At 34.2% G+C, this 24,155-nt stretch overlaps 1 protein-coding gene across 3 annotated transcripts; it reads left to right on the forward strand.

Annotated features, from left to right (window-relative positions):
- Window positions 1-11: 11 nt before the first annotated feature.
- Window positions 12-23,617, forward strand: LOC126829960 (glycogen synthase kinase-3 beta). 3 transcript variants are annotated; one of them, XM_050560161.1, is made up of 10 exons: window positions 12-404; window positions 652-804; window positions 7,340-7,536; window positions 8,840-8,923; window positions 9,502-9,612; window positions 10,248-10,378; window positions 12,543-12,649; window positions 13,094-13,287; window positions 17,519-17,705; window positions 19,705-23,617. In XM_050560161.1, exons 2-10 carry the CDS (start codon window positions 786-788, stop codon window positions 19,890-19,892), a joined length of 1,218 nt encoding a protein of 405 aa, XP_050416118.1. In that variant the 5' UTR covers window positions 12-404; window positions 652-785; the 3' UTR covers window positions 19,893-23,617. The 3 variants fall into 3 exon arrangements, with proteins under 3 accessions (XP_050416118.1, XP_050416117.1, XP_050416119.1); XM_050560160.1 differs by lacking the exon at window positions 652-804; XM_050560162.2 differs by lacking the exons at window positions 652-804; window positions 17,519-17,705; window positions 19,705-23,617 and adding an exon at window positions 14,751-17,480.
- The last annotated feature ends 538 nt before the right edge of the window (window positions 23,618-24,155 follow it).

Consider the following 24,155-nt stretch of genomic DNA (forward strand, 5'->3'; position numbering starts at 1 on the left):
GAAGTCTCTTATCATTTTATGGCAGGCGATCGGCCATTAGAAACGAATATTAGGAGAAAACATTGTCGTAACTAGAATTATAACATAAAGCCTTTCTTGGGCTACCAAACGAACCAAGAAACCTGTAAAGGGATACATAAAGGTTTTGGAAATAACGGTAACGGATAAATGGCCTGATTTTTAAAATATTATTATCAGAAACGATAGAACTCCGTCGATCGAAAAGGAACATTTTGTCCGTCGTCGACTGAAATGTAACAGATCTGGCTAGTTTTACCCTTTCTGGACTGATTGTTTTATCTAAAGACTTTAATTTATAATGAGTGGTCGCCCAAGGACAACATCTTTTGCTGAAGGAGGAAAAGCTGGTTCATCGGCGCCTTTTGGAGGAATGAGGACCATCAGTAAGTTACCAGTTTAGTCCGCATGCCACACTGGCTTCATCTAACATTAAAGATGGCGGCCGATCATCCAATAATTATTTCATATGTGTTATAAGTGTAGAATATAAACGTTAAATTCGTAATTATACGAGATAAATGTTGCTATTTACGTATTTAACTCACTGTCAATTATTTCTGCTTCTTTTTGTGTTGTAGAATCAATCACATAATCAAATCTGGTTATGTGTATTTCATAATCTGATTACAGATCATTGAAGTCAGTGACAAAGAACTAAAGAAGCCAACTGTGAATGTTGTGGTCAATTAATTAGACCAAATCTTGCCTCTACAGTTGTATTGACAAACTGTTTCAGATCTGAAGACAGTCAACTTGATAAATTAATGATGAATTTACAAAAAAGTATGAAGCTGTTTGTTATCTCGATGTTCCAAATTTCTTTTTATTAGTCGCCTGTTAACTTCTGTCTTTTTCTGTGCTGTGCATCATATTATTATAGCGGTAATTGTCCCTGCCACATGGATTACAAATCGTACATGATAATCTAAAATTATACAACAGTTTGTTTTATTTATCGTTTGTTTATTCCACTTCATCTTCCATCTTGATCTGAAGACATTTTTATTTACAAGACACAGTCCGTACTCAGAGTTAGAATCCAGATCAACCTACATGTACATGTACAAATCAAAGCCCATGAAAACAGAAATTCTTACATTTGGTTGTCAGTCTGACCAAAGCAAGTTTCTATATTATCTGTCGGTAACCGGATAACGTGATTTTTAAAAGAAAACTTTTCTGCACAAACCAAGCTAATGACGATGACTGGGACAGTTTTTACTGCTAAACGGTCGTGTGTCAGTCCCTGTGAACGCCTGTACAATGAAGGTAAAGGAACAGTTTAGTGAGAAAATAAGACCTTGCTTAGCTTACTAGAGTCAGTACATGTATGTGCGACACAACACAGTTAAAAATACGTCCCCTTTTGGCAAGTAGCTTGGGCGACGGCATTGCCCCTGAACTGCACCAGTGACGAGAATACAAGGCTGGTAATATGTTGTTCAACGAGCCACCATGCCTCCTTGTGAAAGGACATAACCCACTTTCATTTAGGTCTCAATTTGTCAACACATTATTTTGGTCACATTGGGACTAAATGTAACATCTTGTTATTTTTTTTTTTATATGATTACATACAAAGTAACAAATGAGAATTTTGCCCGGGTAGCATCATTTGTGCCTACTCTAAACTCTGATTTTGAACTGCCAAAGCATGCTGACATGATCTATAGATGTAAAATTTTCATCCACAAAACAAAACATGTAAATTCCGATGAAGGCAATAATTTTATTTTTGTGTTTTGCTTAAATCAAGGAGGTCTAGCCATTTTAAACATGTCTTTAGATTTTAATTGAGTGATCATATACATGTAGGGCTGGACTCTAATTGCAATAAATCCTCGGAAATAGTGCAATATTCCAATATATCATTTGACCCCAAATAGTGACGTTTGCACTGCAATATTCTCCAAAAAACTAGTTCTAAACATTCAGCAGAACAATTAAAATTAAAAATTCTTCAGTTACATTCCCAAATAACTAATCCGACATATCACATATTAATAACAGACTAACTAAGAAATAATACATATTGTTCTGGTAAATATAACCCAGACTAGTCAATGTCCTGATGTCCAGTAACAAAATATATATGATCTATATTGGAGACTATAAAAAGTGAAAATAAGAAAAACTGGTAAAAACGTTAATATTTTCGGTATTTTTCTAGTCTTGATTATCAACATTCAGATTTAAATTGTAAATGCCAGATGATGAAGAAGTGGATGTATAAGAGACATAATTCTCGTGAAATAAAATGTATTTAGTATGATGCAAGTTGATTAATAAAACAACCAGTACCGTAATTAACCCAAAGGGTATCCATTTCAAGGTCCAGATTTAAGAGAAAGAGAAATGGGGTTTAACGTCCACTCGACACAAACTTGGTCATTTCAGGACTAACATATGGTTTAATTTTATTTCAATAATTTGCTTGCACGTAGGGGTCTTTAGATGTGGGATGAAACTGGAGGATGTGACAAGGAGTAGGGTTGCCTGTCCAACCTCATGGGTTTTCTCCGGGTCCTCCGGTTTCGTCCCACTGCTAAAGACCCCTATGCGCAAGCGAATTATGGAAATAAAATTAAACCATATATTAGTCCCGAAATGACCTAGTCTGTGTCAAGTGGACGTTAAACCCCATTTCTCTCTTTCTCTCATAAAAAAAGATCTGTTGAAAGATCAACTTGTTTGCTTGTATTTGCTGCACAACTTCATCACAAAATGAAACCTGTCACCTGTTGAACAAAACAAATAAAGATGTTGTGGGGGGGGATCAAATTTGACTGAATAAACGTCTGGGCATCTATAATGTACTCCTTTCATTTGAGCATTATTAACTCGACCTTGGTGAACTTACGATATACTAAATTTTAATAATAATAAATGTATGTACGTTACATATCACTGACTGAACGGATACTAGTATAATAAATAGTCAGTCAAAACATTCTGATCTTTAAAATTAATATTACGATGATAATGAAACTTACAACACAAGTTAATGAGTATATTTCATACTGGCTTTCGTTACGGAGTATATTTCAATTTTCAAACTTATTTTTGTTGAGTATATTTCAAACTTGCTTTCATTATTCAGTAGGCTATATTTCAAACTTTTGCTTTCGTACTGTTGTGCCAAACGTTCATTTTTACTATATCATAAGGTCTGTCATTGAGTCAACTGGCGTGGTTTCGATTATCCGGTTATGCATGATAGGGAGTAGGGGGTCGCCTGTCCAACCTCGTGGGTTTTCTCACAGACCCCTATGCGCCAACAAACTATTGAAATAAAATTCAATATGTTAGTCTCGAAATTACGTAGTTTGTGTCAAGTGGATATTACACCCTATTTCTTCTAACTAACTCTATCTCGTGCTATCATCCCTTTGTACAAAATGATCTAACATATCCTTATTAGTGAGGTAATTAGCTGTCATTGCAGTACTGTGCGAGTCCAAATTTTTTTATACAAGAATGTTTTTATGGTTTGGAATACTGTACAAATGGATTTTATTTTTCTGTACATACATATAGGTGATTGGTAAATTGTTGATAACCATAATTACATGTAACAAGATTGGTCATATAGGATGAAAACACTCTATTTTCAGCATGACTAAGTCATAGATTGCTTTTAACTTTATTTAAGATTTAGAAATAATAGTGGAGGAAAGTTAGTTTAAAACATACACACACCATCACAAAATCAAACACCAAAATCACAAGATATCAAAAATATCAAAAAAATAAAATGCTTGTAGTAGATCATAACTTGTGTGAAGTAGCACATGAAAATTTGCATTTGTAATCCATGTGATGAGACAGTAAGTTTCTAGTTTTAATTTTTATCAAATATTTATAATAATTATTTATTTTTTTTAGTTCCAGTTCAGTTTCACTATTTCAGTTTAGTTGTGTTGTACTCTTATTTTAATTTGAAAGATTTTACTTTTATTTTAGATCGATTATCTCGGGCTGTCTTAGTATTGATGTTTTATTATATTATCTTTCTTGTGACTCCATTCTATATAAAGGAAGTTGTAATCAATTATGCTACTGTCCTACCCATGGCTTCACCCATGTATACATTGGTGTACATGTAAAAGATCCCTTGGCAGTTGGAATTTGATATAAAGTACTAGGCCATAGTGCCGCTGGCCAGGTTAATTTCCCCCCATAGCACACTTTTTAAGCGTATGCCTGTCTTCATTAGCCCAGTTCGGAGCAGAACAGTAGGACGTTAAACTCCATTTCATTTCATTTGGCCATGGCTTCAGTTAAGATCATGTGATAAATGAATTCTGGGAATAAACCTCCTGCCTCTGACACTGTCAGACACAATCCCTTTAGTGTCAGTCAATGTCTGGTATAAATTGACGCACACAGTTAAAAATACTGACATTTTGTACAAGTAAAGGATTATTTCTACATGTCGGCCTGGATAAAATGCTTAAACCCCCAACAACTTCACAGTGTGATGAACATTTATTTTCCTCTCCTCCAGAGCTCCCATCATTCTTTACCACACGATACAATCAATCCATACAACCATCGGATGCAACATATTGGACGATACAATTATTCGTTGTAACTTGTATGGCAACCTTTATTCCTTCTTAGTAACTGAAAAAAATGGCAGTAAGGCGACACTTCTCATCCCTGCGTCTTCGTGTAGTTTTGCTGCTGTGGGTTCTACAAATTCCATTCTTCGTATACAGAGTTATTAGATATTCTAATTCAGTCGTGGATAGGTCTAAACTCAATTTTAAAGAACATCAAAGTACTGGAAGTGACAGAAGAAGACATCTTTTATTGGGAATTCAGATTGCCAAGTCAGATACGTTGTCATGCACCATATGACGTGTGATTGGCTATTGCATCAGTTGGTCGGATGAGGATAGAACTTAGAACTGGTCCTATCCATACAACAAGTTATCCATCCAAACATTTGTCTGATGAGTTAGTCGGATGCGACCGTTGTATTCGATGGTTGTATGGATTGGTTGTATCGTGTGAACGCCACTGAAGTGTTAAAAACTGTAAAAATATACATGTATACAGTAGGCCTTGACATATAATTTAATTGGAATTTAAAAACATGAAATGAAATGAAATGGGGTTTAACGTCCTACTGTTCTGCTTCTAACCTGGGCTAATGAAGACGGGCATACGCCATACAGTGTGCTATGAGGGAAATTTTGCCCGGACAGCGGCACTAGGGCCTACTCTTGTATCGAATTCCAACTGCCAAGGGATCTTTTACGTGCATGCCAATGTGTACACGGGACCTCGGTTTTAGGTCCCATCCGAACGACTAGACAGCTTTCCTTGTCAGCCCCTCTGTCCTGCATCACTGACAAGAGAGAACCACGCCGGAAAATCTGGATGAACTTTCTCGGCCAATGCAGGGATCGAACACCCGACATCCAGGCTAGCGAGCTAGCGTCTTACCCACTTGGCCATGTGATCCCCCCCCCCCCCAAAAAAAAACAGTTTAATATTCATATTGTTAATGACTTTGTGACATTGAAATTGAGTACATGTATGAGTAGCTTGGTTGGAATTCTAGTCAGTCATTATTATTGTTTTATATTATCTATTGTGATTATTTGTGTAATTATTACTGATTATTGTAATACCTGCTTAACCCAACCCACCAAATAATTTTTACCTTGTACGTACAGGATTTGTGTTAAGTTTATTACGTAGTTACTTGTTAATAATGTAAAAACTTGTTTTAGTTAGTCTATCATACAGAATGTGGAGTCACACCACTACATACATTAGTGTGTACAAATTATAGACATTGTGAAACATAGATGTACGTCTTGGCAGAAGTGACCCCTGCCTCTTTTAGTTAACACTGTGCTACTTAAAATATTTATGGTATACCACTGTCAGCCGAATGGTTCGTGCATTTGTGCGCGTTGAATCATGACAAGGAGTAGGGTCGCCTGTCTAACCTCGTAAGTTTTCTCCTGGTCCTCCGGTTTCCTCCCACTGCTAAAGACCCCTACGCGTAGCAAATTATTGATATTGAACCATGTGTTAGTCCCAAAATGACCTAGATTGTGTCGAGTGGAGTAAACCATCTGTTTCTATCCCAGTGTTGACCAGTAAAGTTTCTGTGCTATTTTTCTCTTGTGTTTCCCCCTTGTCAGTGGTGCAGAACGAAGGGCAAGAAAATACACATTGTCTTATTGTTCAAATGGGTCCTGTGTACTCCTCGGCAGTACATAAAAGATCCCTTGACAGTTGGAATTCAACAAAGAGTAGGCATAAATGAATGCCCTGATAAAATTTCCCTCTGTGCACACTGCATCAACATAGTGAGCATCCATGTGTGGAAAAGTGGGAGTCGAATCCAATTTCATTTCAGCTTGTGGAAGTAAAATACCTTGACATAGATGTACAGATAGGATGAAATTGAAACTAGATATCAAATTTAAATGGAAAAATAATGAATGTAAATGTAGGCCTACGTACCAGGATGTTCGGTTTAAATTAGGATCGTTGTTTCAAGTTAGGATCATTAGTAATTGAAAGACCAGACAACATCGTAAGATGTCATAAAATGATAGTTTATTTTGTATGTTCGATATGAACTGTTTCTGTTATAACTATTATAATATATATTTCTGGTTTAATGAATAAAACAGACAACTTTAAATCTATCGAGTAGAATCAAACATCTGACTTGTTCCGCCGATTTAACTGATGTTTTGTATAAGGATATTGATCAGATCTATTATATGTTTAAGGAAGACATTATGTACTTGTACTGTTTGTGGTGAATTATTATATACCTATTTATCATTTTTGTTGGGGTTTTGTTTTCTTATTGATATGTGATGTAAATATTTTGTGCCCAGGCGTATGTGACATGTGTATGTAGCCATTGGTTTAATATTTTTTGTTTTGCCCATACACAATGTAAATTTTTGACAAGAAAAGGCCCTGTAACATACATTTATAAGCCTATTCTTTCTGAGAATTTGTTTTAATATTTAAATCGTATATTGCTAACATCAATATAGAATAGATGTGATACTTCTTATATAAATATAATTAGTCATGCAGTTTACATTGCTGAATAATTCTTGCTTTTAGTTAAGACTATAGATTTAAACATGAAGATTAGATTAAAAATTAGTTTCATTATTAAAAATTAGTTTCGTTATATGTTTTTTTTTATTTGTGATTCCAGTTTTATCTGCTTGTACAATACAATATGGTACTTGAAAGTCCGATAGAAATATTACGGAAAAAGGAACCAAGCATTTTAATCGTAATACATTGTATAATTTTGTTACAGGTAAAGATGGGAGTAAGGTCACAACCGTTTTGGCTACTGCCGGAAATAGTCAGGGTCAGGACCGACCCCAAGAAGTCAGTTATACTGATGCCAAGGTGATAGGAAATGGTTCATTTGGGGTTGTTTACCAAGCGAAACTAGTCGAAAATTCCGAACTTGTAGCTATTAAAAAAGTTTTACAAGATAAAAGATTTAAAGTAAGTAGATTATAGTAATTTGTTATAAGTAGATCTGCTTGTACGTGTATAACTGGTCTTGTCATTAGAAAATGGGGAGAAACGACCTCTTTCACAAGTTTTTATGTGTGTTTGTTATATCTGAGCGTAGTGTATGGTTGCTCTCATACTTTTCATTATCGCTAGAATTTACATTTAAGGCAAGGTCATGTGTACTTGTACAGTAAGCACGGGATTTCTACAGGTATTTACATTAAGAATGGCGGAGGGGGGGGGGGGGGTGGAGTGGTTAGCGCCTGCGTGTTGTATCATAAGGTCTGTCATTGAGTCAACTATAGTAGTTTTGATTCCCCAGTTGTACGTAACAAGGAGTAGGGTTGCCTGTCCAACCTCATTGCTTTTCTCCGGGTCCTCCAGTTTCCTCCCACTGCTAAATAAAATTGAACCATATGTTATCTCTCTCTCTCTCTTTCTCTCTCTCTCTCTCTCTCTCTCTCTCTCTCTATTACATTAAAATTGATAAGCCCTTGATTTAGGTACATGTAAATAAAATTGAATGACTGATTTGAACACCTAAAGACTTGATCTGAAATCCTTTTGTTTGAAGTCAACAATATATGGCTCGCCATTGAACCCTAGAAACTTGTTACAACATTTGATTGCTGAATTTTTATCGTTTTGAATAATGCACTAAATAAATTAAATCAATTCTGATAATGACTTCTATTGTCTTTGACTGAATATCATAGAATCTTGGCAACTTATATCAAATATAATGATTAAGTTCGTTATTCGGAATAGTCATGTCATTAGGACAATATAATAATATCAAGAGATAAACTACAGTATTGAATAACAATTGAACAGATCAATTTATACTGGTATAAAGAGTTGGCCTACCATTCAGACATTTAACCATACCACCTTAATTATACATGTACTAATAAACATCAGAAATAAGACTTTATGGATTTTAAAACAAGTCCCTGGTACAGACCTTAAACTTTTAAAGCCCAAAACTGTTCAACTAGTCTCTTATGGTCAGCGCTCTTTTAGTTATCAAGCACCTGTTTTATGGAATAATCTACCATTTAGTTTAAGATGTTGTACTTCTCTATATTCTTTTAAAAAAACAACTTAAAACACATTTATTTAATCAGGCTTTTAACTGACTCTGTATACAATCGTTAACATGTCCATAATCTTGTTGTTTATGTATGATTTACATTGTCACTTTGTAAAGTGCCCCTGAACATGTTATATGAAAGGATGCACTATAAATATGCTGTAATAATAATAATGATGTTTCTTATTTTTATTCCAGAACAGAGAATTACAGATAATGCGAAAATTAGAACATCCAAATATTGTGAAATTAAGATTTTTCTTTTATTCAGCAGGAGATAAGGTAAGTGTCAAGATCATATTATCTATAAAGCTATCATTCATTCCATTTAATCTTTGATTTAAACAAATTCACTGGTCTAGACTTCATACTAAAATACAGGTAGGTAGATTCACGGAGATTTTCAATTAAATTTAGAATTTTTCGAGTATACCGTAAACACCTGCATGTAACACCCACTTTATTACCCAGGGGGGGGCTCCCTGATCTAGGAGTACATGTTATTTTACGAGAAGAAAATTTGGGAATTTTTTCCATTACTTTTAATTTTAATGCAAAAAAAGATGGATGTCCTTTTGTATGTAAATATTATCTGATCTTTTGAAATATTTGTCCCTTTTTCAGTTTAGAGAATTGAAGTCTGAACTATTTTGATTGTTGCAATGAATATGAATTAGAAAATCTTGTCAAAGCTTGTTAATTAGATATGGAGACAGGTTTATGAAAGGGTCTGACAAACCCCCATTTTTTATGCACTGCTCAGGAGACATCTCTGGTCTATTATCACATCTTGTGGACCGCAATATTGTGAAACGAGAACTGGACTGTAGGGTAATGGTGTTTTTTATGTATTAATATAGAAAGATGAAGTTTACCTCAACTTGGTATTAGAATATGTACCAGAAACAGTATATAGAGTAGCTCGACATTACAGTAAATCAAAGCAGACAATACCCATACTATATATAAAGGTAAGATCATCATTCTTTTAATAAACGGAATAAAGTGGGGTTTTATACGCCCACATTTAATACCAAGGTTGTGGACCCTCCAGAGGTCACAATTTTTGGCCGATTTTGATGAAATTTAAAATATATCTTTATAACTTTCTGGATTATGACACCTGATACTACTGATAGTACAAAAAATCTCTTGCAAAATATGGACATGGCAACCGCTTGTTTTTTCAAAATGTCATTCAAAACCGGAAATATCATTGGATTACGGGTACTTAATATTTAATTTTAAATGCAAGAGGAATGAATGGGTACACCAATAACAGCTATGGAACCATAGACGACAAGCTGAAAGAATGGATCCTGTGGCTAAATATCACTGCAATATACATGTATGGAGAATTCATATAGCTAAACTTAATAAGAACACAAATTTATATGGAAAACAATCACTGTTTTATTTGACACTACGTTTCGACAAGTTCCTCTTGTCGTTCTCAAGTAAGTAAATGAAGAACTTGTAGATTGTTTTCCATATAACTTTGTGTTCTTATTATATGTTCAATTACTAAATGCCGTATAAGGATTTTATAGGTAAACTTGTTTGAAGGATCTTGTGGATAGATGATATTAAACTGTATATATTTCAGATGTATATGTACCAACTGTTTCGCAGCTTAGCGTACATACATTCCCAAGGTGTTTGTCATCGGGATATTAAACCTCAGAATTTGCTAGTAGATCCAGAAACTGGTGTTCTCAAACTCTGTGATTTTGGAAGGTTAGTTGTGTAAAATCCTGCATTGGCCGAGAGAGTTCATCCCGATTTTCCGACGTGGTTTCCCCTTGTCAGGGATGCAGGACAGAGGGCCTGACAAGGACAGCTGTCTAGTCCTTCGGATGATACGAAAAAACGAGGTCTCGTGTAAACATTGGAATGCACGTAAAAGATCCCTTGGCAGTTGGAATTCGATATAAGAGTAGGCCATAGTGCCGCTGGTCGGGCAAAATTTCCCTCATAGCACACTGTATGGCGTATGCCCGTCTTCATTAGCCCAGTACAGGAGCAGAACAGTAGGACTTTAAACCTCATTTCATTTCATTTTTATACGCCCACATTGAAATGTGGACGTATATTGCCGTCGCCCCCGTCCGTCTGTCGGTCCGTCCGTCCATCGTCCACAATTTCTTGTGAATGCTCTAACGCCAAAAGTTATAATCCAATTGTTTTAAAGTTGATATATTTGGTTACATTAGTGAGATGAAGAAGCCTATTGAATTTCAGCAATTTCTGTTTATTACGTCTAGAGTTAAGGCCCTTGTTTCACGTTATTGAACCTTGTGAACGCTCCAACGCCAAAAGTTATCATTCGATCTTTGTGAAATTTATATGCATTATTTAGATTAGTGAAACAGAGAAGCCTATTGAATTTCAGCAATTTCCGTTTATTACGTCTAGAGTTATGGCCCTTGTTTCACTTTATTGATCCTTGTGAACGCTCTAACACAAAAAGTTATCACAAAAAAGCCTATTGAATTTCAGCAATTTACAATTATTACTTCTAGAGTTATTGCCCTTGTTTCACTTTGTTAAACCTTGTTAATGCTCGATTGATGATAGTTATCATCCGATATGTATGAAATTTATATGCATCATTTAAATTTGTGAAACAGGTCTATTGAATTTCAGCAATTTCCGTCAATAATTTCTAGAGTTATGGTGATTGTGAACGTTTGAATGACAAAAGTCATGTGATCTGTATGAAATTTATATGCATTATTTAAATTAGTAAAACGAAAAAGCCTGTCAAATATCAACAATTTCGATAGATTACTTCCAGAGTTGAGACCCTTTTTTCAGTTTGTAGAACCTTGTAAACCCTCAAACGACTGTCTTGTAAAGGCCCCCAATTACCTACAAATAAATAAATATGCGACAACCCTTGACGACCGCTCGGACGAATTAGCTGCTGTGGGCGTATGTTTTGTTGCCTGGCAACCTATCTTTGTGTAAAATAAACAGTTAAATTTCTTTACTGGAATTCAGTATTAATGGCGGAAGTTTAATATCTTTCGATAAAATATCACTGATGTTGACAAGAAGATAAACATTGTATTTATCCACAGGCATATTAACATGATCATACATAGTTCATCAACATTAAACTTGTTCATACTAAAATTTCACGAATTGTCACTATAGTGCTGAACAAGATCCCCATTATTTTTGAGCATTTAACAAATACTTTACCCAGTTGTTTCCCCTGAATAGATCAGTAGATATTGTCCCAATTGGACTGTTCGTTACATCTGATGAATTAAAATGATGTATGAACAAGTTGTTCATGATAATTAATTTCGCCAATCTGATTTCGTTTTGATTTTTATAGTTCAAAATTTCGTTTTACTTGTTTTTACTACACTAGAATCTGGAAGAGTTGTTATATAATCTGCATTCTGGATGATCTTAAGGATTAGCCAATGAAACGGTCTGTTACAGCGAGTATTTGGCATTAGGATGCACGGAACTGTGGATAACCCACTAGAAACATCAACACTGATTGGCTAATCAAATGTCTGACGTCATAATGTCAAAAGCCACTTATTTGACCTCTGACGCGACCTTCCACTACAACTGGTCAGATCTTCATGTAGTAGAGGCCATTAAAAGTATAAAAAAACAAAATGAAATATAGATCTGTAATTTAATCAGATTGTAATTTCGCGGAACTAGAATCAGTACTGTTCCTGTAAAGGTACGTCTGATTCATTGCGACTACTGAACACACAGACTTGATCCTCTTTCGTATATCTTACATATAACCAGTTAATAATCACGACAAAGCTCTGCTGGTGGATAGCTAGCCTTCTATTGGCAAGACTTATCTACAAGAAATTTATATTGAGGTTATGTTATTTTAAAGTTTCTTATTCTTCTATTTCAGTGCAAAAGTATTAGTGCGTGCTGAACCAAATGTATCGTACATATGTTCTCGTTATTATAGAGCACCAGAATTAATATTTGGTGCAACAGATTATTCTTGTCGTATAGGTACGTCAAAATTCCATTTATAAACCAGATCCTCACTGGTCGGGGGTATCACTTTGCAGGGTTACAAGAACAGTGAGGGGGGGCGGGGTGTGTGATGGCCGAATGGTTAGAGTGTGTGGCGCATTGTATCATAATTTCTGTCAACTGCCGTGGTTTCGATTCTTGGGTTGTATGTGACAAGGAGTAGGGTCGCCTGTCCAACCTCGTGGGTTTTCTCCGGGGTCTTCTGGTTTCCTCCCACTGCTAAATTGAACCATATGTTAGTCCCGAAATGACATAGTTTGTGTCCAGTGGACATTAAACTCTCTCTCTCTCTCTCCACTTGTCTGGGGAAACCTCTGGAGGGCAGACATCAATAATTTTTGAAGGTCAAGAGAGGTTGAACACAATAAGTTAAATATGGAGAACGATAAAATGAAATCATTGTTTCTTTTCTTCTTTTAGACGTCTGGTCTGCTGGATGCGTATTAGCCGAGTTATTACTTGGTCAACCAATATTTCCTGGCGATAGTGGTGTTGATCAGTTAGTTGAAATTATTAAAGTTCTTGGTACACCGACGAGAGAACAGATCCGAGAGATGAACCCTAATTACCAGGAATTTAAATTTCCACAAATTAAGGCACACCCGTGGACAAAAGTAAGTATTATACATTGAACATTTTAGTTTTGTTGTAATTTAGAACGTTTAAATCCTGTTTGCATTTTCTTGTTCTGTCATGTTGTGTGACAATGTTGACTATATTAAGTAGAGATTGTCCAGTAGTGATCGAAAATAGAATAGGTATTGTAGCCTCTCCATAAATTTAGATAATGTGAATTAAAGTCTTGGATCAATATATTATCTTGATATGTACTGCTAACCCAGTCTATAGTCACACTGTTATCTAATCGCATATATACAGTTTGAGCTCTATTACTTATTTCATGGATTAACAGTTTGAGCTCTATTACTGATTTCTTGGATTAACAGTTTGAGCTCTATTACTTATTTCATGAATTAACAGTTTGAGCTCTATTACTTATTTCATGGATTAACTGCTTGAGCTCTATAACTTATTTCATGAATTAACTGTTTGAGCTCTATTACTTATTTCATGGATTAACTGTTTGAGCTCTATTACTTATTTCATGAATTAACTGTTCGAGCTCTATTACTTATTTCATGAATTAATATCATACAAGTAGATAATTACACAGACATTCATCTATATTAAGATTATTGATTACCAATATTTCCGTTAATTGAACAATGCATTTTTAGCGTAAAATGAAGAATTATCATCGGCTGTATTGACAGTTTGTTGTTCAGGTTTTAAAAACTACTTTAAACGAGGTAAATTACCTAGTAAGGTGAATCAAACAACTAGATTAACTAATTGAAACTCTTCTGTAAATTTTATAAAGCTGTCTGCCAATCTGTCCTAACATTCTAGACATTGATCGAGAGTGTACTTGGCCAGGTGGACAAGCATCCTATCAAATTAACTTCATTAGTCCAAGAATATTGGACAGTTTACCTAGAATTATGTTGTAGGTTATTTGTCCCAATATTCTCCGTTTGATGATTTTCTTTCAGTTTCTGTCGATATTATAGACCATGGTGCTTATTCCAGAATTCAATCAAGATTTCCTGATTTCAAATGTCTTAATTACGAAAAAATGCATTGTTCATAAAAGTACAGTGATCTGTACGTCTAATATTAATACAAATAATATACAGAAACCAAACAAACAGGAAAATTTCTCAGTGGCTATCTCAAGAATTTTCAGTTTTTTCTTTTTATCTCTCTGGTTTTCAGATTTTCATTTTCTTCATTTCTTTTTGTACATGTTCTACTCTCTCTTGTTTGTCTGTATAAAAAATTATTGGATTGCAAAGAAAGAAAAATGTCAAAAGTGTTAAGACTTTAAAAAGCTCATCCCACCCATTTTTTAAAAGAATATATTTTGAGTGTCCCCCATCTTATTACTTTTATGTTTGATTATTATTTTTTTTTGTTCACTGTAATGCTTTAATCCTTTTTGAGAAAATAAATTTTGATACTTTATGCTCGTAACCATGGAAATCGTAAATTCTAAGCTCAAGGCTGTTTTTTCCAGTTTAATCAGAGAAAAAGCAACAGAGATCATGGCACTATTAACGGTGTACGTATGGCAAGTACTTCCCCTCATTGGTGTCTGTAATATCACTGTTTATACATTTAGCTAAATCTTGAGATAGCCACACACATTATTAGCTATTGTAATCTTAAATTTCCCTTTCTTCTTTTCATCATTTAGTGGTTATTGTGGGGTTGATATTCAAAAAAAAAAAAAAAAAAAAAAAAAAATTGAGACCAATGTCTCAAAAGAACGCCATGCATATACATGTTTTTATTTGGTTAACTTCCATGAAAGATTTAATTTGTTTCAATAGCATGAGTCATGATTGGTTATTTTTGTATTATATTTATTTTTATGGTACTTTTTATTTTCAATTATTAATCCATAGTTTATTTTCTATTGTGACTAACAACAACAGTTAACTTCGTTCTCATTTAGTTCTAACCATCAGTGGTATAAATACAATCTGGTTAAAACACAGATCCTATTTCGTTTCATTTTTTATAGTTCAAAATTTCATTTTACTTTTCTTTACTACACTAGGATCTGGAAGGGTTGTTATATAACAGGGATTCTAGTTGATGTGAGGGATTACCCAATGAAACTGTTATGCGAGTTCTTGGCATGCTCTACACGAAACTGTGGGTAAACCTCTAGAAACGTCAACGCTGATTGATTAATCAAATGCCTGATGTCATAGGGTCAAAAGCCGCTCGTTTGACCTCTAACGCGACTTCCCAGTACAACTGGTCAGATCTTCATGTAGTAGAAGCCATCGAAAGTATAAAAAATGAAACGAAATATCGATGTGTATTATTAATCAGATTGGGGTATATGGGTAGAAAAGTCATCACTAATACAATCTTTATTAGGATAAATAACCATAACTCAACTCATTAATCCTTTATTATTTCTTGATGGATTATTAATTAACTTTATCAATGATGGTGACGGTGAACACTAAGGTCTTCAGCAAGCTGGGATCAACAAGCAAGATCTCATATTTACAGGGTTTGTTGTCAAAATCTGATTTTGTAAGTTAGAAGAAAGTCAACTGATTGACTTATAAACGTCCTCCAATATCAGAATATTATACTGATATTGCCCTTGGTAAGGAAAGACTAACTTGTGTGGGTGGGTGGTTGAAACCGGCCTTGGAAATGGACCTCCCACCCCCGTCTCTTTGAAATATATTTCCGAACTTGTGTGGGTGGGTGAAACAGGCCTTGGAAATGGTCCTCCCACCCCTGTCTCTTTGAAATAGATTCCCCAACTTGTGTTAAAGTAACTGAACGAAACGGAAACAATATTTATATAACATGTCAATTAAACCAGTAGGCGCCCCATCCAAGAACTACTGGGTCCAAGACAAAGCCCCCTAAACTGTGCTTTGATTACCTAGAGGACATAACATTTAATATACCTAATTGCTTATTGTCAACTTAGAGAATTACAAAGGAGACAGTAGGCCTACAGTGTTCAGATAGTATTTGGACGATAATGGCTGGAATAATAATATAGAATTATCATTTATTATTATAAAAGAATTCTGAATATTCATCATTAGACTCATTAGTAACTTTATAATAGTAGCGCTTCTGCTAAAGCATAGCTTTTAGCTTAAAGCATAGCCCTTCTATCTGCACCCCATCTTTTAGTTATAAATATACACATAATGGCTCTTACAAATCGTTAAAAACAAAATAACTTTATCAGATTCTTGAAAGCAAATTTCTTTTTTTTTCAACAAAATTTGATACTTTGATTGATAAAGGGAAAAAACACTGGTTATAAAGTTGTTGTGCTAAAACTCGTACTTTGATCGTTTTGTAATCGGGAACAAAACAAGCCTTTTAATGTAAGGAGGATGATTGAAACTAACCAACTCCCATAGAACATGTCTGAACGATGGTTATTAAATACTGGATGAATATAACTCATTTTGTACAATAATATCAAAACAATGGTGAGCATGTACTTACATCATTCGTTGCGTGTGCAATGATATCTAGATGCTAATTACCTGCCAATCCTCACAATTTGGCTAAAATTCTGGCTATTTCCTAATATTTTTGGTCTTGATACTGGTTGATTGAATAGAAATATCTACATTAGGGGTAAGCGGTTTTAAAATAATATGCAAGTTGTGATTGTCCAGTCATTTAAATGATATACAATAAACAGGGTCTGTAGTACATAGTATAGTATCATCTGGACTGTTGACAGTTATTTATCATCAATACACTTAGCACATTAATCTTCTAAAACGCCTTCAACTACATTCTCGTAGGTACTAATTCCTCTTACCAATATAAAAATAAGATATGTGACAATTCATTGTTTTTATTTTGTTTTCGTGTGTACTATATTTTAGTTTTGTATTTTGTGTATAATTGATGTAAAACTTAACACCTATACATGTATCTGTCTTGTCTCATAATATATGAATGTTAACTCTTGCATGTCTAATAATATTTCAACTTTAATTTAGGATTAAAGTTTTAAAAATGATGATGATCATGAATTATTATTGTTTTCCTGTTTTCGTAGACACTATCATATTTGTGGGGTTTTTTAACACAGCTATCAATATTAAACTACAGTTTCTATAGCTTGAATAATAGTATGAGTGGGCATTGTGTTAAGTAAGTTATAGACATTTATCTCAAACAAGAGACTTGTTAATTACTAGAACTGTTAGGCCATATTTATACGATTATTATTTCTACAAGAGATGTATGTAGTCTGGTAATTCTATTTTACAGGTATTTCGACCGAAGACTCCACCAGAAGCGATACAACTCGTTAGTCGTTTGTTAGAATATACTCCATCAGGTCGAATAGCTCCCATTGAGGCTTGTGCTCACCCTTTCTTTGACGAATTACGAGACCCAACAACTCGATATCCCAGTGGACGTGAACTGCCACCATTATTTAATTTCAGAGTAGATGGTAAGTTTTCAATAACAAAAAGATATACAGTGAAATCCCTCTATTAATGGGACAAAAAAACGAGGTCCCGTGTACACATTGGCGTTCACGTAAAAGATCCCTTGGCAGTCAGAATTCAAAATAAGAGTAGGCCGTAGTGCCGCTGCCCGGGCAAAATTTCCCTCATAGCACACTGTATGACGTATGCCCGTCTTCATTAGCCCAGTATAGAAGCAGAACAGTAGGACGTTAAACTCCATTTCATTTCATTTCACCTGTGGGACTGTCTAGATGTGGTTTTAATAGTGAGTTGGTCTCATTACTGAGTGAGCATGCTTGAGGTAATTTGAACGAAAGACAGTGTTATGTAAATTGTAGACACATATTTTATTACTAATAACAGATGTAATGTTGAAACACATCATGAAAACATAATAATAATATACATGTGATTATAATATATACTGTATGTGACATGACGTTAATGTGATCTGAATGGGGTTGACATGTGGATATTAATTCCATCAGAATGTGGAAACACTGTATCAGATTCCTGTATAAAATATGTGGCACTAAAATTATTTAACAGAGAATCCGTTAGAGTAGCACCCCCATTCAAATCTCTGAATGTTGTTTCAGGGGTTGTTAATCCTTTGCAGACGACAATTTTTTCACTAAAATTTATGCCCTGTTTTCACCAAATTTTTGGGCCATTTCGTCTATAACCCTTTTAACTCTTAGCTGACCCAAGTCGACTTTTGTCGACACCTATAATGTTATCGTTAAATACCCACGGCGACTTTTATAGACAAAACTGGTTAAACAAATGCAACGTTTCTAGCGTAATAAGAGTTACTTCCCTTATAAACAGGCAACTTTAACTCATTTGTTTACTTCCTGTGTGACATTTTGAAAGTTAAAAATCATTCGGTTTCTTCTTGATAAATGATAATAACATGGTGATGTTCTATTAATCACGGATTAACGTTATGACGTCTAACTTAAGAGTGAAACAAGCAGACGATGCCATCATTAAGTTCCCCTGATCTCTTTTGACGTACGTAGCTCTTTTTCAAAATGACTCCTAACAATGAGATTATCTATCACTTCTTTTTTTTTTAATCAAAATGACCCCAGAGAGATTATCTATTACTTTTTTTCTTAATAAAATGTTAAAGATACATTATAGGAGATTTTTATAGGGAGTTGGCCATTCTTGCTATAACAGTTCAAAAGTAGATGATAAAAAAAAGAAATATATTGAAAATTTCAGTCAAATTACTTTATTCTGAACATAGTTATCATCGTTGTAATATTTGACTAGAAATGGTAGTGAAATGTGTCTTCACCTTGGCCGAACGTTTGATTGACAGGCGTTAACTCCACCTACATATCTCGATTATCAAGTAAAGTTTTAAATGGCATGCGGAAACGCTCTACAGCGGCCTCGCTAAGTACACTCTATCATTTAGCCTCGATCTAACTGACGTATTCTCACCAGGGTGCGCCATATTTGAATTTATCAATAAGTGAAATCCTATTTAAATCCGAGCTGTAGCCGAGCCATCCATGGGTCTACAGAGTTGATTTTGGTCTTGTTGTTTAAATAAAGATCTAATTTATAATTTCTATAACATCTGAAGCCTAAATTAAGACTTGCAATAATCAGATTTTGCTCTTGCATAATGTATGTTTAATTAATCAATGTGAGAAGATTTTAATCGTGTAAATTTGACATTTTGCGAACAAGGCAATGACACATTTCCTTGAGTTTTAATTTATATGTTTTCCCCCCACATTTTAGTGGGGCTGTAAATTGACCCCTTTGTCTTCACATTTAATTATCAGCTATATTGTTTTGGTGGCTGAATGGTTAGCATCTGTCATCGAGTCAGCTGTCGTGGTTTCGATTCCCTGGTTGTACCGGACAAGGAGTAGGGTTGCCTGTCCAATTTCGTGGGGTTTTTTATGGTCCTCCAGTTTCCTCATAGTGATTTATAATGTTCTGTTTTTCTTTCAGAATTGGCTATCAACCCCTCCCTTAATTCAACGCTTATACCAGAACATGCCCGATCACAAGCAGCCAACTTTAATACAACAGCGTCTCCGACTGGCGAGGTATCGCCTAACTCCTCCCACACACCAGTAGGTGAAGAGGCCACATCACAAGCCCCAATGGCTGGTGCAGCAGGTGGTGGTAGTGCTTGAAAATGGTAGACCCGTAGATTTGTAAATCATATTAATATCATAAACTGACTACAATGTTTAATTGCAATATCGGATGTCAGTCGTATGTGATGGTGTGAATGAGTTCATCTGTTTTTGTTGCTATTAATAAGTTTATTTTTAAAGTATGTGTCGAAGCCCAGTCATATTTTTATTCTCCTCTGACAATTCAAGCCGATAAGGGATGACTGAATCTATAAACGAACCTTGAGATATAGATATATATTATATTATGTATACAAGTGATGGGTTGTACTCAACTTGGGTTTTAGTAACCCTTGATCGATTTTGAATTTTGGCGAGAAAACGTTAGAGAAATTGCACGTTTTTTTAAAGTGTTTTCATAGGTACATTAATCTTTTTAAAGGGAGAGCAACATTTTAGTTGGACAATTTTTAGGACATAATCCATCAAACGCTTTATTTTGTGTGTAGAGTGAGTTACTGATACTTGAGTAACGATATCCACCAAAATCTGAACCAATCAAACGATCACACACTATCAATCCTAACAATCTATCCAAATTTATTATTTGGTGAAAATGACATTTTTAAAAAACTTTCCTCGTTCATTCTAGAAGATGGCTTGGTCCTTAACGACAACTCCCTTTAAAATGGATTAAATAACTGAAAAAGGCTGTGGTACATAACATGCTGCAATCTGATTAAAACACAGATCCTAATTCGTTTTGTTTTTTATAGTTCAAAATTTCCCTTTACTTGTCTTTACTACACTAGGATCTAGAAGAGTTGTTATATTACCAGCGTTCTGGTTGAAGTGAGGGATTAGTCTGTTACGGCAAATTCTTGGCGTACTGTGCACGGAACTGTTGGTAAACCACTAGAAACTTCAACGCTGATTGATTAATCAAATGCCTGATGTCATAGGGTCAAAAGCCGCCCGTACGACCCCTGACGCTACCTTCCATTACAACTGGTCAGATCTTCATGTAGTGTAGGCCATCGAAAGTATAAAAAAACAAAACGAAAGATAGATCTGTATTTTAACCAGATTGAACATGCTGTGATAATAGGTCAAGTTATTTTTGCATGAATTATTCTCATCATTATTTTCATCATATTTTAATTCTTCTTTCTCTTACCAACTTAAAATAACTCAACAAATTAATATTAAAATTATTATAAAAAATGTAAATTATTTATGAAAATTTTTGTTCTTTTTCTATTTATTATATTTAATATTGAAAAAAAAAAAGGTATTTGTCCTTGAAATAATCGGCTTAAAACTGGTTTAGAAATTTACTAAAAATTGGAATGAATTCTTAATCATCGATCATATTTTTATTCTTCTGTAATAAAATAAAACGGTTATAAAATTTGCCATACTATCTTCGAGAAAATCGGTCTTTTATCAATTAGGAACTGATATAAAAGATTGGGTTAGTTGCTAGGACTAGTCATGTTTTTATAATGATAGAGACGTCATTGAATCTTGATATAATAATACTACTACTATATATATTATGTAAATACATGTACTATATTCATTTAAATAATCTAGGTTCATCGCTCGTTAGGATTAACAGTGTGTAAAGTAAGGTACACAAAAGTTGGTGAGAGTATGTTGTGTCCGAAATATTGAATGCCTCTTTTTGTGAACTGCATTTTACACTACGAATACAGATGAATTTTAACTCATCTTGCCTTCAGTTTGAAGTACTAAATATCCGATGGTACTTCAATTAATTGTAGCTTAATTAGTTTCAGAATAGAAATTTTATAAAAGATCTTATAACATTGGTTGACAAATGAGTAAAACAATAATTTGTAAAGTCGAAATTAATATGATACATCGCTGAAACCAATATTCAAAATGGAAAATTGTTAGAATGTTTGAAACTGAGTGTTAATGAGGTAGGCCTTATGACAGATTTAAGTTGACATTAATGTTTTATTTTGATTAATTTTCAAGAACCAGTTAATAGTCCTGATGTGCCATTTTAAGCAATAGAAATTACTTGCGAACTACAATATTGTAAAAGATGAATCGTTAAATGGAATGTCAGTCCAAAACTGGTTCAGTTCCAGTTAGTACTTACAAATATATGTTGAATTGAAATTTCATTATTCTGTGCTGCTCGCTATGCAAACATTCATGATAGGCCTGTTGTAAATCCGACTGAATCCAAGCCAGGTTAATATCTAGCGTTGGTATTTCACTTTTATTTTCTTAATTAAATGTTAAAGAATCCGTGGTGACATATTGGCGAGCCTGTATTAAGCAGTGAGAAATTTGATATTTTAGCGACAAATAAGAATGGCATATCTTCACTTTAATGTTGACTATGATTTGATGTTTGATGAAGCAGAAATTACAGTTTGATAGTTAGATCTCGTGTTTTCAATGTTACAAAAACTTTTTAAATATTTGAAGGCTTCGGCCCATTCGTTAGCTGTGTATCAGAATATAATAAAACTCAGTTATAGACCCTAGCTGTCTACGGTTTAAATGTTATACAACTGTAAATGTAACGGTATCTGTTTTTGTCTTGTTTCACTGACAGTTGATATATATTTCTGACTTGATCTCGCCATTGACTGACACAACAATGAAATTTATCAATTGGATAAAACAAGGACATTAAATTTTGAATCTATACACTACGTCTTTTACTATGAAGGTAAAATATTGACATTTGATTTTACATACCTTAGATTTATTTTACCCAAGGTTTTAGAACAATTAAATTTAAAAAAAAAAAAACTAACACACTGACATTAGTAAGCTTATACCTTATATTTTGTCTTGGTAACTTGGTGCAGAATAATAATTATGTCGTTGACAGAGCTTAACAAAAAGCAGTACATCTCATTAAAAATGGTGGTTCAAATTTTGTGTATTTTTGTTGTCTACATTTCATATGGGGGAAATTGTTTTGAGATTTTAGAGACCATTTTGTGTGTAATATAGTATTTTTGTTAATTTTTTGTTTTCTTTCAAAATTTTTTTTTTTTTTTTTTCTTTTTTGTAGATTTTGTTACATCTAATAAAAAATGGATATTATGTAAAATAGTGTTTTTACCAGTATGTCTGCTATTCTAATCAGAGTTATGAATTTTGAGTTATGAATTTTTAAATGGCAGTCTTGTAATGTGTAAATTGTTTGAACGTGTAAAAAGTTGCATTTATCCATTGTTTATAGCTTCATAATAAACAAACAGACTTGGATTAAATTAAAACAAATTCTTAATAAATCTACACCTATTCAAATTTTAGGAAAAAAAAACAAACCCAAACTCTGATTTAATTTCACTTATTAAAATTTCCAAAGAAATAGTTCACATAAATTTGCGAAAGTCTGTCACTGTTCCAAAGTGATAAGAGTTACGTCCCCTGTCATATATTCCCCCTTCCCACCTGCCTAATATGTGTTGCATTATTTCATATTTTAAATAAAACGGCTTTGTTTTGTTTTTTTTATGAACAAAGACAATGTTTGTAAATAGATTTACCAGTGTCCAGATGAATATTTATTTTAGTCTAGGAATTTTTAGCTGTTATCTCGTGTTAAGTTTCTTATATCCTGTATGATAGTGGTCAGTGTTTGATCCACATGTAGGTAAAAAATATACAATAAATTATTAATATGTTCATGTACACATAGCAGGATAATCTCATGTGTTGAATTTCCTCTGACCATTGAATGCTTGTAAAGAAAATGACATTAAAATGTACAGTATCTTTAATTAATTTGTCTTGTATGTATCGATCAATTGATATGGGGAGCTTTTCCAACATGGTTTCCACTTGTCAGTGGTGCAAGACGGAGGGTCGGACAAGGACAGCTGTCTAGTCGTTGGGATGGGATGAAAAACCAAGGCCTCGTGTATACATTGGCGTGCACGTAAAAGATCCCTTGGCAGTTGAAATTTGATATAAGAGTAGACCATAGTGCCCCTACCTGGGTAAAATTTCCCTCATTGCACACTGTATAAGGTATGCCCGTCTTCATTAGCCTAGTATAGGAGCAGAACAGTAGGGCGTTAAACCCCATTTCATTTCGAATTTGGGACCAATATAAGAATTTGTTAAAAGTTTTGGTAATGTCTGCTCTGTAGCAGTCACTCATCCTACTCAAGGGCGCCATTAATATTATAATTTATTTTTTGGACATGAACAATTTCAAAAATACCCTTATAAGTAGCAACCTGGTCAGCCTGAACGTCTGTACAAATGGAGTGTAAAGGAGACTTGAGTTCATAGTTTCTATTGTGAATAACGACC

Source organism: Patella vulgata, chromosome 8, assembly GCF_932274485.2.
Source record: "Patella vulgata chromosome 8, xgPatVulg1.2, whole genome shotgun sequence".
Classification (NCBI taxonomy): Eukaryota; Metazoa; Mollusca; class Gastropoda; family Patellidae; genus Patella; species Patella vulgata.